General features: G+C 41.2%; 1 protein-coding gene across 2 annotated transcripts in view; it reads right to left on the bottom strand.

Moving 5' to 3' along the window:
* PLCH1 (phospholipase C eta 1) overlaps positions 1–16,572 on the bottom strand; it is a 252,761-nt gene that overhangs the window by 213,010 nt on the left and 23,179 nt on the right. For both annotated transcript variants that reach the window (XM_066369876.1, XM_066369877.1), the window contains exon 2: positions 10,173–10,290. In XM_066369876.1, coding sequence (XP_066225973.1) covers positions 10,173–10,251 — 79 coding nt within the window. In that variant the 5' untranslated portion in view covers positions 10,252–10,290. The remainder of the gene's footprint in view (positions 1–10,172; positions 10,291–16,572) is intronic.

The raw sequence follows: 16,572 nt of genomic DNA, 5'->3' as shown, positions 1-16,572 counted from the left end.
AAGAAAGGGTTTGCAGCCAGGAAAATGATGCATTCCACAGACAAAGATTAAAAGCAGAACTTAACAGAGAGTGCCAAAATAACAAAACAGGAAGTAGTTATCTCCTCTATTAAATAAAACAAGAAAATTTATTTAGCATTATTTTACAGAACACCTATTGTATGCAATGCACCCCACTGTGTACTGGAGATAGAAGCCAGACTGGTGGTCTCTGTCTCCTGGGACTTTAGAAGGCAGGAGGGGAGGGCAGAAATTAAATCGTTATTATTAAATTAATTGCGGTAATACAATGAGGCAGCAGTGCAGGGAGATAAAAGAGTATAAAACAGGGGCTTGACCTAGTCTTCAGGTTAGGCTTCTCTGCAGACAGGACCTTTATTCAGATCTGAAAGAGGAGCTAAAAGTTGGCTAAGTGAAGAATGGGTAAGTTTTGTGAGCAAGGAACATAAAGGTTGGTATAACTGGGGTGCAAAGAAGGAAGGAAAGGGTGAGATAGGGCTGTCAAGGCAGCCAGGTGCAAGACGGAAATGGGAATCCTGCTCCAGGCACATTGAGTCTGAGGAGCAGGAATGCATTAGTGGAGCCATCAGGTAAAAGAATGGAAATCTGGGTATGGAGCACAGAGGGGTGACCTAAGCCAGGGACAAAGCATTGAGAGTTATCAGCACATAGATGGGAGTTGAAATTATGGGTGTGGTGAAACACATACTAGGTCGTGGGCTTTAAGTTAAAAATCTAAATATCCCTTTCTGACCTGAATGGTGCAATAGATAAAGTGTCGACCTGGAATGCTGAGGTTGCCAGTTCAAAATCCTGAGCTTGCCTGACTGGGCGGTGGCGCAGTGGATAGAGCATCAAACTGAGATGCAGAAGACCCAGGTTCGAGACCCCGAGGTCGCCAGCTTGAGCGAGGGCTCATCTGGTTTGAGCAAAAACTCACCAGCTTGAGCCCAAGGTCGCTAGCTCAAGCAAGGGGTTACTCGGTCTGCTGAAGGCCCGCAGTCAAGGCACATATAAGAAAGCAATCAATAAACAATTAAGGTATTGCAATGCGCAACAAAAAACTAATGATTGATGTTTCTCATCTCTGTTCCTGTCTGTCTATCCCTCTCTCTGACTCTTTCTCTGTCTCTGTAAAAAAAAATAAAATAAAATAAAATAAAAAATCCTGAGCTTGCCCAGTCAGGTCACACACAAGAAGCAAATAAGGTGAGTCTATGCTTTCTGTTCCTCCCCACCTCTCTAAATCAATAAATAAAATCTTTAAAAATATCGGCCCTGGCCGGTTGGCTCAGCAGTAGAGCATCGGCCTGGAGTGCGGGGGACCCGGGTTCGATTCCCGGCCAGGGCACATAAGGAGAAGCACCCATTTGCTTCTCCACCCCCACCCCCTCCTTCCTCTCTGTCTCTCTCTTCCCCTCCCGCAACCAAGGCTCCATTGGAGCAAAGATGGCCCGGGCACTGGGGATGGCTCCTTGGCCTCTGCCCCAGGCACTAGAGTGGCTCTGGTCGCAATATGGCGATGCCCCGGAGGGGCAGAGCATCGCCCCCTGGTGGGCAGAGCGTTGCCCCTGGTGGGCGTGCCGGGTGGATCCTGGTCGGGCGCATGCGGGAGTCTGTCTGACTGTCTCTCCCTGTTTCCAGCTTCAGAAAAATACAAAAAAAAAAAAAAAAAATCTTTAAAAATATCTTTGTGTAGGCCCTGGCTGGTTGGCTCAGCGGTAGAATGTCGATCTGGCATGTGAAAGTCCTGGGTTCGATTCCCAGCCAGGGCACACAGGAGAAGCGCCCACCCGCTCCTCTACCCCTCCCCCCACTCCTTTCTCTCTATCTCTCTCTTCCCCTTCTGCAGCCAAGGCTCCATTGGACCAAAGTTGGCCCTGGAGCTGAGGATGGCACCATGGCCTCCACCTCAGGCGCTAGAATGACTCTGGTTGCAAGGGAGCAATGCCCCAGATGGGCAGAGCATCACCCTCTAGTGGGCATGCTGGGTGGATCCTGGTCAGGTGCATGCAGGAGTCAGTGTGTCTGCCGCCCCCTGCTTCTCACTTCAGAAAAATACAAAAAATAAATTAATTAATTAAAAATATATATATGTGTATGTTTGTGTGGTATGTGTGTGTGTGTGTGTCCCTTTGAAACCAACAGTTGGCACATGTAATAACCCCAAACATACTTGCTGAATGGAATGAGCCCTAAGAAAATAGATATAAGCTATCACAAATCTGTCAGGATGAATTTCCATTTACGCTGTATAAAAGGACATCTAGAATTTATAATTTTTGTTTTGATAGATGAGAGACAGATTTTTTTTTTTTTTTTTGTATTTTTTCTGAAGCTGGAAACGAGGAGAGACAGTGTGACAGACTCCTGCATGCGCCTGACCGGGATCCACCCAGCACGCCCACCAGGGGCGACGCTCTGCCCACCAAGGGGCGTTGCTCTGCCCCTCCAGGGCTTCGCTCTGCCGCGACCAGAGCCACTCTAGCGCCTGGGGCAGAGGCCAAGGAGCCATCCCCAGCGCCCAGGTCATCTTTGCTCCAATGGAGCCTTGGCTGTGGGAGGGGAAGAGAGAGACAGAGAGGAAGGAGGGGGTGGGGGTGGAGAAGCAAATGGGCGCTTCTCCTATGTGCCCTGGCCGGGAATCAAACCCGGGTCCCCCGCACACCAGGCCGACGCTCTACCGCTGAGCCAACCGGCCAGGGTGAGAGACAGATATTTTTATTGCAAATTTAGTAACATAATTATTACTGTGGTCCAAGAAAATAATCTGGATTTTGTATAACTAAATTAAATAATTAGGTTTCTGGGAAGAACCCTAAATCTACTTATGGAAAAACATCAATCTCTGTGCATAATTTAGGCATAGAGTAGAAAAAAACAATTGGGAAAATGAGAGAGCAGAGAAAAATTAATTATGGGAATACAGCTTAAAGAACAATGGCCTATATTTGTAACACAGGTCTAATGAGAAATAATTCTCCTAAGTAACCATTTAAAACATAAGAAGTTTGCAAATCTAAAAAAAATGTTGACTTTGTTAGATGTATTTTTTCTAATTTATCAATAGTAATTATAACATTGTTATTTTCAAGCATAAAGGAACAAAATTATTAAGGACCTTTCTGCTTGGCTGGATTTCCAATGGCCACAAGTTTAAAAGAAAGAATTTGAGAGTCAAAGGCAAAGGCCATCCAAGAATCCCCCTTACACAATAGGCTTGTTTCAGATGACTAAAGCTAAAGCTTCATAGACTGAATGAACACTGTTATACAACTGGGCTTCCCACATATCCAGATCTTCAATTTGCTATTTTGCTGTGCATCGTTACATAGTCTAAATGACCTTGACATAGGAAGCATGAGGTCCCCAGCAAAATCTCCCCAGCAAATTATATTCCTGGTGGGGAAAAGAGGCTGAGACATCTCAACATGGATTTTTATAAATCTAGCTCTTTGTTTGGTTCTGATCAATCCAGCTGCACAACCTTGCAAGAAGCAAGCTCAACAAAGAATGCCAACACCAGTACTTTCAGGGAAATGAAGCACCCAAGCCAAAATATTGGTAGACCTAAAGATCAGCCTGAAGTGGCTCTGACAAGGGTCCAAGGAGAATTGTCAGGCGTAAGGAGGATGGGGTTCCAACCATTCAAAATCCCATTCCCTGAGCCCCTATTATGTGTACAGCAAAGTGCTTGGATTGGCAGAGATGGCTTCACTGCAGAGACAAGCAGGAGAAGAGCTAGAAAAGAATGATTCAGAGATTTCTTGCAGCAAATGTTTATAGGAGTATCCCCCATAACAGTGTGATAAGAGACTGCAGTTAATAGATCTGAGAAGAGAAAGAGGACAAGTTCATACTCCATCCCATCCTCCACAGTCCACAGCAGTCTGCACAACTCCATGTGAAGGAACATGGACATAAGAGAAAGGGCAGGGGCCAGACCAGACAGTTGCCAAAGTGTCCTCAGGGTAAGGGGAGTCATGCCTCCGCCAGAGGAAATTAGGAATGGACAATGAGTGAGGCTGAAGAAGGACAGTGGCGAGTCCTCCCTAAAGAGCACTTGTGACAGAGAAAGTCGCGATGAAAATAAACATCTGCACAAGATTGAACCAGAGGGAGCTTTGATCACCTTACCACCATGGATACACAAACAGGTACCAGGTGTGGACCAAACTTTTGCTGCCCTCATCTCATCTCTCTTTCCTATACCAACATCTAAGGAGACAGAACCTGAATTTCTCCTGTAGGGGAGAATTAGAGCAGCCCCAGATGAACCCTCAACCCCCAACTGCAAGGTCAGAGCTGTGGTATGGAGGGAGGAGATGGGATTGAAATGAATTTGAGAGTAACATTTTAAACTGAATTAGACCCTCAATAACCAAAAGTAACCAGAAAGTAATAGAATCTGCTGAGAATGTCCCAAAGAGTACTTTCAAAAGAATTAATTAGAGAAAAATGAACAATTTTTTGTATATGCTCCACTAAGTTGAAGGTATTCAATATGATGGTTTCAAATGGAATGCCCATCATGGAGCAAAACCAAAAAATAAAATGAATCTTAAGTTTTAAAATATAAACAAATGGCATTTTACTGAGGCTTTTCTTGAGAATTTTCTGTATCTCCAAGAAGTAAGATATATCATACATACACACACACACACACACACACACACACACACACACACACCCCTCTCCCTCTTTCTAAAGTAAAATGTAGCTTTTTGCTAGTACAGAGCTAGCTACAAAGTTCACAGTTAAAAAGGAATCTTACCTCCTCTTCATCATCTTCTTGCCAGTCTTCCCTTTCAACATCCCAGCTTGTTACAGGACATACCCAAAATGTTATAGAATAGGTTTGTTCATACCAGCTTACATTAAAAGCTATTTCCTGCCTGACCAGGAAGTGGCACAGTGGATAGAGATCCGGACTAGGATGCAGAGGACCCAGGTTCAAAACTCCAAGGTCGGCGGCCTGAGCACAGGCTCATCCAGCTTGAACGCAGTGTCGCTGGCTTGAGCATGGGATTATAGACATGACCTCATGGTCTCTGGCTTGAGCTCAAAGGTCGCTGGCTTGAAGCCCAAGGTCACTGGCTCAGCTAGAGCCCCCCCATAATCAAGGTATATATGAGAAAGTAATCAATGAACAGCTAAGGTGCCGCAATTATGAGTTGATGCTTCTTATCTCTCTCCCTTCCTATCTGTCTGTCTCTCTCTCTGTCTGTATCTCTCTCTTGCTCACATTAAAAAAAAGAAACAACAAGCCCAAAATGGAGTCACTGGTGCTAAGCCCCATGTCAGCAAACAAGACTCAATACTAATAGTAACCTAACTGCAGTTAGAACTTCCCTCAGGAATGTAATCTTAACTAGCCAACATGGAATTTCCTGCTTAGCAGCAATGAGGTAATCCTCCTGTCAAACCTTCTTGTTGTTCAAATAGGTGACTTTGTTCAAAATAATCTCCCTTTTCACTTATGAGTTCCTTGACCCACCTTCTCTATAACTTTAAGAACCTACCCTTTCTATAGCCCGCCAGATCTCCTTTCTACTTGCTATACGAGATGCTGCCCAATTCATGAATTGATCAATAAAGCCTATTAGGTCTCTGAAATTTATTCAGTTGAATTTTTATTTAACGACTATAACAACATGATAGCAACAGAAGTAAATTCCAGTATAGTAAGCTGGAATGATACCACAACAACTTAATAGGAAAGCAATTAATAGCTTTTTCCAACATCACAATTATAACTAGCAATGTATGAAAACAAAAATGAAGTTACCTCTAAGTATATTCTATTAAGGAACTCAATGTTTGGAAAAGCTTATATGCATAAAAAAATTATATATATTAATTAAAAATACACTGATTGTTGGTTTAAGAACCTGTGTTCCAGGTCAGAAAAATGCTACAATGTAGTGAAATGCTACAATTCACTACAACTAAGAGAAACAGCTGAGGGTATAAGTAATTTTTAAATAAGAATATTTAATGTATAAGCCATAAAAGGTTCATACTACACAAATAATTTTTTGCCAAATATTTCTCTATTTCAAACATACCAGGAGAAAAAAAGTCAAGTGAAAAAAAACTCCAGTGATCAGCTTTTTCGACAGGTACATAATTCCTTCAGATTCAATAAATCCCCTAAATATCAGGGTAAAGGACAGACAAGTGGGAAATACAAAAACAACTTTTTATCATTCTTAACAAGGTTCCTCTCACCACTGAACATAGAATTAAGTCAACTCAACCAGTTCATTTCTGTTGACCAGCATCCACCATTTACTAACTTTGCCAAATATGCTGTTTCTACAACAGGATTATTGCAAAGATGAAACTGATAAAAGACTGGACAGATTCAGGTTATTAATGGGGTTTCTTTTTGGGTTATGGGATTGTGGGCAATTTCCTAAATTGTTTCCAATGAGAACCATACCTCCTCTATATAGGTAGCCCCAGCATTACGAACGAGATAGGTTCCATAGATCTGAAAATGTTTAAGTATTTATATGCACAGAAGGGTAGAAATAAATATTATGTTAAACATCTAAATTGCATATAATAGGTAAATGTACCTGTTCCAACTTACATACTAACACGGCTTAAGAACAAACCTACCAAATCTATCTTGTTCAAAACCCAAGGACTCCCTGTACTCAGAAAATTAGGCTATGAATTTGCTTCATGAACGGTGAAACAGTATACAGATGCCACACTTTTCTTGTTACTGCTATATATGACCATTTTAGCCCACATAGCCCTCATTTTAATGTAGTTCTTCTTTTGTCCTGGGAATCCCACTTACATCTGTGTGAAAAAAGAGTCTGGCTGGCATACTGCACATTGAGTCTGTTTATTCTATTGTACATGTCAATTATCTTGCAGGGAAAATTATTGTTTTCTCTTTATGGACTATTTTGTTTCTTTTTGTTTGATTGACTTGGTAATTTAAGGACAATTATTGGCAGACAAGTAGAAGCAAAGCTCATCTGCAAAAGCACTGAATGCCTATCCTTTGCTCCAGAAGCCCCTCTGCAAGAAATCTGACATTTCTGACTTACCACATCCTGTTCTTCTCTCAGAAGTGTCCTGAAATTATCTACAAAGATATTATCACTAGAGCTCTCTTGGCTTAAAATGCACCAGGAATCCATACAACTCTCCATTAAGTTAAATAAATTCCTATCTTAATATTAATTTTCTGCAGAGGTAAACAAGAGCAGGGGCATCATTCTTCCCTGAATTACATATCCTCGGGCATAAAAATCCAAAATGATATTTTATGCTAACACAAATCCTTAAAGCTACTGCTTTATTATAAATGAATAGAATCATAATTCTAATTGGCTTTAGTCATTTTAATCTTGGGCAGATGTAAATCTACATCCTTTCAAAAAGAGTAATTTTCGAATGTAATAAGCAATCTGTTCATATTTTAAGCATTCTACTGCCCTCTTGTGTATCTCATGTTTAGTGAAAAGGTTGCTCACAAAATACAGTAAGTAATTCTTCATTCTCGAAAATACTTCAGTGGGATCTCAGAGATTAGAACTCGAAAGAACCTCAAAAAATCATTGAAACCAGCACACTCATTTCACTGAAGGGCTAAATAAGATACGGAAGGATTATACAACTTGCTCAAGATCACACACTGCTAGTTAATAGCGAATACAGCTGGACAGAATTTAAACCTTTCAGAGTGCTAATTTTTATACTGAAATAGAGAAGACAGCCTAGAAGACAATAGTAGGGTTTTGGAGTTTGGCAGAACACAGTTTAAATTTCAGAACACCACTTCATAACTTCTCCCAAGCCTCTTTTATCCTCCATCCATAAAATGGGGTGAATAATAACTATTGTAAAGCTATTGAAAAAATCAATATGACAATGATCATCAAGCCTTCTGCATAAGTATCTGCAATCTAGTAATATACTAAGTGGCTATGCAACTATGAAAACACATAGGAAATGATTTTTAAATTGTTATAAACTTGAGATCTCTGGACAAAGAAAGGCATTCTAAAATAATATACGAAGGCATTTAAATCTGAACTTCTTCAAAACTGGCACAAAATAAAACTTGAAAAAATAAAGCTAGTTTTTCTGATGCTTGAGTTTCTTTGATTACCATATTTATAATCTTTTTTTATCAGAGATAGAGAGACAGAGACAGAGAGAGGGACAGATAGGGACAGACAGACAGGAAGGAAGACAGATGAGAAGCATCAGTTCTTCATTGTGGCTCCTTAGTTGTTCATTGATTGCTTTCTCATATGTGCTTTGGCAGGAAGGGGTTGCTCCAGCCGAGCCAGTGACTCCTTGCTCAAGCCAGTGACCTCAAGCTCAAGACAATACCGTGGGCTCAAGCCAGCAACCTTGGGCTTCAAGCCAGTGACCTTTGGGTTCAAGCCAGTGACCATAGGGTCATTCATGTCTATGATCCCACACTCAAGCCAGTGACCTCGTGCTCAAGCTGGTGAGCCCGCACTCAATCCAGATGAGCCTGTGTTCAAACCAGTTTCAAGCCTGGGTCTTCTGCATTCCAGGCCGTCACTCTATCCGTTCTATCCATTGTGACCTTGCCTGGTTAGGCTATAATTTTTTTAATACAAATGAAGTTCTGAGAGAAAATGCCACATAGCAAACACCATACATGAGAGATAAAGCAATGAACAGGACCCTTAGATGAGGGTCACAGAAAAACAAAGTGGAACTCAGTGGCCCAGTGTTAAGTCATGACTCCATGTCTTTTTGCTGAGGGTCCCTCCTTCACCCCTGCAATGCCAAGAGCTAGCCTGGAAAGGTGGGAGCAGGAACTTCAGTTCTGACTTTGCTAATAATTAGCTACATCAACTTGGGCAGCTCATTTCATGTCTGCTTGCCTTCTCAACCTGTAAATTAAAATCATCCTTGTCCTGGCTGGATAGCTCAATTGGTTAGAGCATCTTCCCAAAGCATAGAGGCTGCCGGTTCAATCCCGGGTCAGGGCTCATACAGGAACACATCGATGTTCCCCTCTCTCTCCTTTTCTCTCTCTTTCTTTGCTAAAATCAATAAATAAAAAACATTCTTTTTAAGATTATTTATTGCCAGACCTGTGGTGGCGCAGTGGATCAAGCGTCAACCTGGAACACTGAGGTCGCCGGTTCAAAACCCTGGGCTTGCTCAGTTAAGGCACATATGGGAGTTGATGCTTCCTGCTCCTCCCCCTTCTCTTTCTCTTTCTCTCTCTCTCTTCTCTAAAATGAATAAATAAATAAAAATAATTTTTAAAAAAGGTTATTTATTTAAAATCATCCTCTACCTAGTGAAGTCCTATAGTAAGGTGGTATAATGAATGTAGAAAAACATTGAAAACTCTAAACAGCTTTAATAAAGTAAGGTTAAGTTTGTCATCTTAACATAATAAGAACATTGTCTGTCACCAAATTTAGGAAGAAAAACCAAACTTAGAAAGGTGAAGGCAGCTTATATTCTAGGATTCTGTCCAACAGCACTCCAGTCCCTGTAAAATCCTTCATTTCCCGCTACATTTCCACTGGCTTTTGAAGATCACTCCAAAAATTGTGGCAACACATAAGTCTTTGACTCTTAAATAAATATTACTCAAGGGTATCTTGATAGCAGCAGTGACAGCTTATCCCTGACTATATACCACAAAATAAACATTCCAACAGGATAAAGACAATTACTCTTAGTGCACCATGTAAATGACTGATACTGGTTACTCTGATTTAAGGCAGCAGTAATCCACCCTGAGAGTGATGTGTAAGTGCTGTGAACTGCTCTGTTTTGGTTTTATTTGCGGCCTGCTTGCAGACACACACCCTGCTGGTAATAAACACTGATGGATGATCCTCAAATTTCCAACATCAGAAAGGGGCATTATTGGAGCTGACAGTGTAGTGGAAGGGAAAAGGCACTGACTTTAACTTGTAAGGCAGAAAGTGAGAACATCACTATGGCTGTTGCAGTGAAACACTGCTCACAGCCACAGGGAATGAATCCAATGGGGCTTCGTGGTAATTCTCCACAAACAAGTTAACTCAAGCTCTTGGTTCAACCCAGCAATTATGCCACGCTTGCATCCAGAGTGCTGGAATAAAAACGCTGTCAGAAACAAAATAAAAGATCCAGCTACATAAATACAAAAGGCAGCTCACCATGAAATACACTGTTGTCCACCAGAAAATGCCTGCGATATTGCACACAGCTCCTTTTCTCAGAGTTCCAGTAACTCATTGTCAGAAGCTTTCTGGCACAGCATAAAACAAAATTGCCCTGTCAAGGGAAACAGAATGAGACAAAAATGAAGAAAACAGCGGCCACACGCTCTCACTGGTAACGTAATGCCATTAGTTACCCAGCATTTTGGGCAACACACCCAGCATACCACCTATCCATGCACGGAGCTGGGACACCCAGGCCCTCCAAAATTTCCCATGAGTCTTCCCAAGGAGTAGAATGTCATTTAATATATAGCTGCTGCTTACAGGGAAAATAAATCTAACAGGGAGTGAGCTATAGGGCTCAGTCATATTCAGCCAGGACCCAAACCTGTCAACGCTAGTAACCTTTCAGGACATTGCAGTAGCAGGAGGGGAGGTGACTGTCACTCTCAGCTGCTGAATTTTCTGTCAGTACAGCTCCCCTCTGGTGGACATTGTGATCCATGTAGATCTTAGAGATTATAACAGCATCAATGCCTCCCTCTTTTGGATTCCTCACAGGTGTCCATTTAGAACCACTAGGACCTGGCTCTGCCCAGGCTGAACTTATTGGTGTAACTAGAAGTGGGCACAGGCCACAGGCATGGTGACCAAGAATCACTGCTTGTTTCTCCATAGGGCCTGCCCCTCCACAGACTGAGAAACATAATGTTAACTAGAGCAAGGACTTAAAAAGCGAAGATCCAAACTGATGAATGAAACTCCTCCAAAAGCTGATGTGCATAACCCCAGACAAGGCCCCCTTTGTTCACAGGATTTGGCTAAAGCAACTCTTCAGAATTCCAGCTTCTTTTCTGGTCACAGAATAAAGCCAGGCAAAACCAAGCAAGGTTGGCATGAAGGAAAAGCCACAGGTGGGAAACGTGGCTTGGTGGGGGGAAATTATCAGGGCTTTGTCTGTTCACTCATGGAACAGTTGGTGAAGGCTCCTAAAGCTTTGCCAGAGCTTTCTCCCTGGTTCCCTAAGGTTCATTCTTAACCCCCCACCCCCCAACAGTGATCTAATTTCCCCAACTGACCCTATCTTTTCTCTGGCTCCAGGTTCTTCTAGCCACATCCCTTCCTGGCTAAGTCTGACTATCTCATACTCTCTCTCCTGCTGAAAATGAGTCCCAGCATTCTAAAATAAAGTAAGTCTTGTATGAATCCAACTGTCTCCTCTGTCCACCCAATGCAGCATACTACAAAGATCTCTTCTTTTAAAAAAGTAGTTTAGAAATACATGGCCATTAATTTTTTTAAAACTACTGAAATTCATCAATTAAAAAAAAAATTAAATGTCCCACCCTGGCCGGATAGCTTGATAGGTTAGAGCATCATCCTGAAGCACAGTGGTTGCTGGTTCAATCCCTAATCAGGGCACATACAGGAACAGATAGAAAATGCTGTCTTTTTCTCTCTCTCCCTTCCTCTCTCACTAAAATCAATCAGTCAATAAATAAGTCCTCTCTTCCTTCATTTAATGGCCTTCTCCTGGAATGACCAGTTTTGTTTAGTGTATATCATTCCAATTCTTTTTCTATGTATTTATATATATATATATGTCTATATGCATATATATTATTTACAGACATATATGTATGTAATTTTGAGGACAAAAAAAACACTATATTTTTAATATGAACTTTTTCCAAGAAATAGGAAATACTTTTCAGTAATATCAGTAGTAACCATTTCCTACAAAGAGTATATTTATGATTTATATTATATTTTAAGTTTCATGGAATTAAAGAGGACCCTGTCTGCTTCCTGACCTGTTGTGGCACAGTGGATAAAGTGTCGACCTGCAGTGTTGAGGTTGCAGGTTCAAAACCCTGGCTTGCCTAGTCAAGGCACATATGGAAGTTGATGTTTCCTGCTGCCCCCCCTTGTCTCTCTCTCTCCTCACTAAAATAAATATAAAAATAAATAAATGAATAAATAAATAAAGGTGACGCTGTCTATATTCATTTTTCCTTACTAACTTGGTCTTACAATTTCACATGTCATTCTTTATTTTGCACTCTTTATCTTCAGTCCAAGGAAGAAGTTCAGTGGAATCAGAAGATGAAAGTCTACTGTGTGTTTATATATAGTTAGCAAAACACATGCACATACCTGACCCTCCTGAAGCTTCCTTTTAACTGAATGGAAAGAAGGACAGAAAAGGGTGCTGTGTTAGAGGAAGCGATGCAGCCATGCTGCTAGGAAACGGTAGCAATGGGACTTGAAATCTTTTCTCCAGATTGCAAACCCAAGGTTCCAGCCATGACAGGCTAGAAGGAACTAAAGTCTTATGTAATGTGGTGGCTCTTATTTCCTTATTTTTTAAAGTTTTATGTACTAATTTTAGAGAGAGAAGGGGGAAGGAGTGGGAAGCATCAACTTGTACTAGTTGCTTCTCATGCCTTGACTGAGCAAGCCTAGGGTTTCAAAAGGTGACCTCAACATTCCATGCTTTATCTCAGGGGTCGGGAACCTATGGCTCACGAGCCAGATGTGGCTCTTCTGATGGCTGCATCTGGCTCACAGACAAATCTTTAATAAAAAAAATAATAATAACATGGGGGCTCTGTGTTGAGGTGCAGAGCCTTCCTTCCTTCCTTCCTTCCTTCCTTCCTTCCTTCCTTCCTTCCTTCCTTCCTTCCTTCCTTCCTTCCTTTCCTTCCTTCCTTTCCTTCCTTCCTTCCCTCCTCCCTCCTTTCCTTCCTTCCTTCCTTTCTCCTTTCCTTTCCTTTCCTTTCCTTTCCTAAAAAAAGAGAAAAAAAAACAAAAAAAATGTTAAAAATATAAACATTCTGGCCTGACCTGTGGTGGCGCAGTGGATCAAGCATCGACCTGGAAATGCTGAGGTCACCGGTTCGAAACCCTGGGCTTGCCTGGTCAAGGCACATATGGGAGTTGATGCTTCCAGCTCCTCCCTCCCTTGTCTCTCTCTGTTTCTCCTCTCTCTCTCTCTCTCTCTCTCTCTCTCTCTCTCTGTCTCTCCCTCTCCTCTCTAAAATGAATAAATAAAAAAATATCTATATAAACATTCTCATGTATTACAATCCATTCATTTCCTACCACTCATGTTCATGGTTGCAGGTGGCTGAAGCCAATCACAGCTGTCCTCCAGGACAACACCAAATTTTTATTGGATAATGCCTAATGTACACAGGTCATTGTATGGCTCTCATGGAATTACATTTTAAAATATGTGGCATTCATGGCGCTCTTAGCCAAAAAGTTTCCCGACCCCTGCTTTATGTACTGTGCCCCCACAGGTCAGGCTTTTTTTTTTTTCTTAAGATTTGTAATGTGATGGCTTTTAAATATGTCCTAGAAAGTCTTGTACATTTCTCCCTGTCAAACTGTAGAAGAATCTGATTTGCCTTCCTTTGACTATGGGCTGGACTCACTAGTTTACTTCTAACAAAATCAGTTGGAACTTATGCTATAAGTCTTCCAAGACTAGGTCATAAAAAGGTACAGCTTCTGACTAGTTCCCTGTCTCTCTCAGGAGGTTCGCCCTGGGAACCCAGCCACCAAAGTGTGAGAAAGCCCAGGTTTGAGAGTTCCAACAGACAGCCCCAGCTGGGCCCTCAGCCAGCAACCAACATCAACCACAGACGTGTGAGTGAATAAGCCTTTGAAGGAGTCTAGACCCAGCCTTCAAGATTTCCAGATGAGGCTCCAGACAGAGAGGCAGAGACAAGCCATCTCCTCTACATTCTCATTTTTGTTTCTGACCCACAGAAACAGTGAAAAATAATAATAATTATTGTTGTTTTAAGACGCTAAAATTTGGGGTAATTTGTTACATAGCAATAGATAATGAATATAGTACCACTCTCAGATATATCCAATGAGAGTGTGACCTCAACTCTTTGAGGACAGAGACTCAAACCCACAGAGATGTCTATAATATCGAGCTCATTGAACACTGGTTCCCACTAATGCACCAGGCTTTCCAACTTTTAGTGTTAGAAATTTGAATTCCAACGCTAAGGGAAAAAAGAAATAGGAAAATCTCTAAAAGAGAACTTTGTGAGGGACAGGGGGAAATTTATACATTTTGTATTATTATTATTTTAAATAGAGGGATTTATCTACTACATGCTGACTACTATCACCACCTCTTTATCCCCTGAGTACCACCACCACAGCCCACTCTCTCCCACAGTACACAGCTTCTGTCAAAATCAACACTCCAACTTCTTTACATTCTTTCTTGATAATAATAATATATTTTTAAATCACTTTATGGTTTATCCAATATTCCCATTTATATCTGGTATTTTTAATGACCCTTATAATAACTCTACAAGTAATACATGATTAAGCATGAGTTTAAGGAGACTAATAGGAAACAAAGTTGCAAACCTGTCTTCTGACTTCAAATCCCCTGGCCCCAGTCCAGGGCTACACTCCGTCCAGCAGTGTTTCCTCCCAACACTGCTTCCCTGTGGAAAGAGCCTCGCATATTATTTCTCAGGATAGACAAAGCAAATTCTTCCCACCTCCACCATTCTATCCCACTCTACTATATGGACCAATGAAGGAAAAGAGACAGGAGGATCTGACTAAATGAAATGTTACTTATTCAGAAAATACATAGCTTATTCTTCCAGCCAGGAGCTGCTGTAGTATGCAGATTGGAGAAACATGTTGGTCCTTCGAGTATCAAAGAGTGGGAGGATTCTTCACAATGAAGTTTGAGTAAGCTACTTGGACCAAGTGCAGAAACAGCAAGGCCAAGTTTCTTAGCCAAACATCATTGTGAAAACTGTCTCAAAAGTTCATGTGTTTTCCAAATTGCTAACAAGAGGGAAGAAGGCTATAGCCATAAATGAAAACATAATGCATAAACTCACCCTGTTGTTGGAAAAGAAAAACAAAATTGTTGTTTGGGTATTATTTTCATACCATTATGAAGCTGGAAACTCCTAAGTCAAACCATCATAATTTGGGGACTCTGTAGTTTTAATTCTCAACATTAAGGGATACCTAGATATGTGGGATGTAGTGGTGCCGGGGTCCAGCCCCGGGGGGAATCCAGGGGTCCCACAGGAAGAGACGGAATTGGCGAAATCGAGTGAGAGAGCCGAATTCTTTTCTTTCTCTTTATTCTCTAGTTAGCATTTACTGCCAGGCATCTCTGCCAAATGCTGGTCTAGCTTTCTTTTTATGCACACACACTAAGTTACAATCACATGGTATTTTGTTTCACTATGGTTACATATTTCCAGATAATAGTTAATTCATATCTATAAGCTACAAATCAGGTGGTAAGTCATTCAAAGTACAGATATACAATAACTTGAATAGCAATAACAATATCAGTACAAACTTCTAAAAGATTAGTACTAATTAATAACTCTACTTTACTGTTGTTGTGAGTCAAGGGCGCAGAGAGAGAGATTAACAGATGAAATCATCAAGGACTAGCAAAGGACCACCGCTTGCTCAGGCAAATGGCCTTGAGTTCATGCAGTGTCCTAATTTTTCTCACAAAACTTCAAAAGCCTTGCTTATTAAGAAATTGGCATAACATCAAGAGTAACTTTTGCTTAAAGATATATAGAGTGCACCTGCAAGATAGCTTAGTAGCAACATAATATCAGAAGGCATTAATTGCTATTGCTTCTATGGATCCCCCCATAGTCCTCTTATTATCTGAAGGAAAAACCTTGGAAAGTATATAAATCTCATGAGAATGTCTCACTGAGAAAGCCCAGCAACTGCCTTCAGTCATAAAACAAGTCTCTTAGCAAAACATTCTTTTCTTGCCAACTGCGCTCCCATCCCAGGCCACGCAACGGGCCATTCCATACACCTTACCTAAGATTCTATTGTCTAGTCAAATTTTATTTATTTACTATATTCACACACTAGTTAAGTTCTAACTATATTCTTCTCAGAGTGTTCCACCATCTGCAGGTCAGGTAAGCAAGAAGAAAGGAAAGTTTCCCTACTCTATCACATGAAAAGGCTAGGGAGGAAAGATGATGAATTAAGTGAAGGCCGAAAGGTGCTCTGTGCACAGCCACTGCCTCCTATCCATTTACAAGTCACAATCTATTCTTTCTAACATGATTAATAAGAAGAAATTCTCCTACGAACTTAACCCTTTACGAGGGATATCATAGCCAGCCTCTTATGTTTATGAGCCCAGTTCAAGGGGCTTACAGGCTTTTCTGTGGAACTCACACCCTCTGTCTTATTTCCAAAGAAATCACTACGAATCTACAGGGAAAGCATGGTACTATTATCCTTGTGCCACACACCCAGAAAAGGGGGGATATAAGGCCAGATTAATTCAAAAAGTCAAAGGGGGAAGTATCGTTGTGCCTTTCCTTTGCAGTGACTTTGT

Source organism: Saccopteryx leptura, chromosome 2, assembly GCF_036850995.1.
Source record: "Saccopteryx leptura isolate mSacLep1 chromosome 2, mSacLep1_pri_phased_curated, whole genome shotgun sequence".
Lineage (NCBI taxonomy): Eukaryota > Metazoa > Chordata > Mammalia > Chiroptera > Emballonuridae > Saccopteryx > Saccopteryx leptura.
The sequence above is the reverse complement of the archived record's forward strand: the minus strand, read 5'-3'. Positions and strand labels throughout refer to the sequence as shown.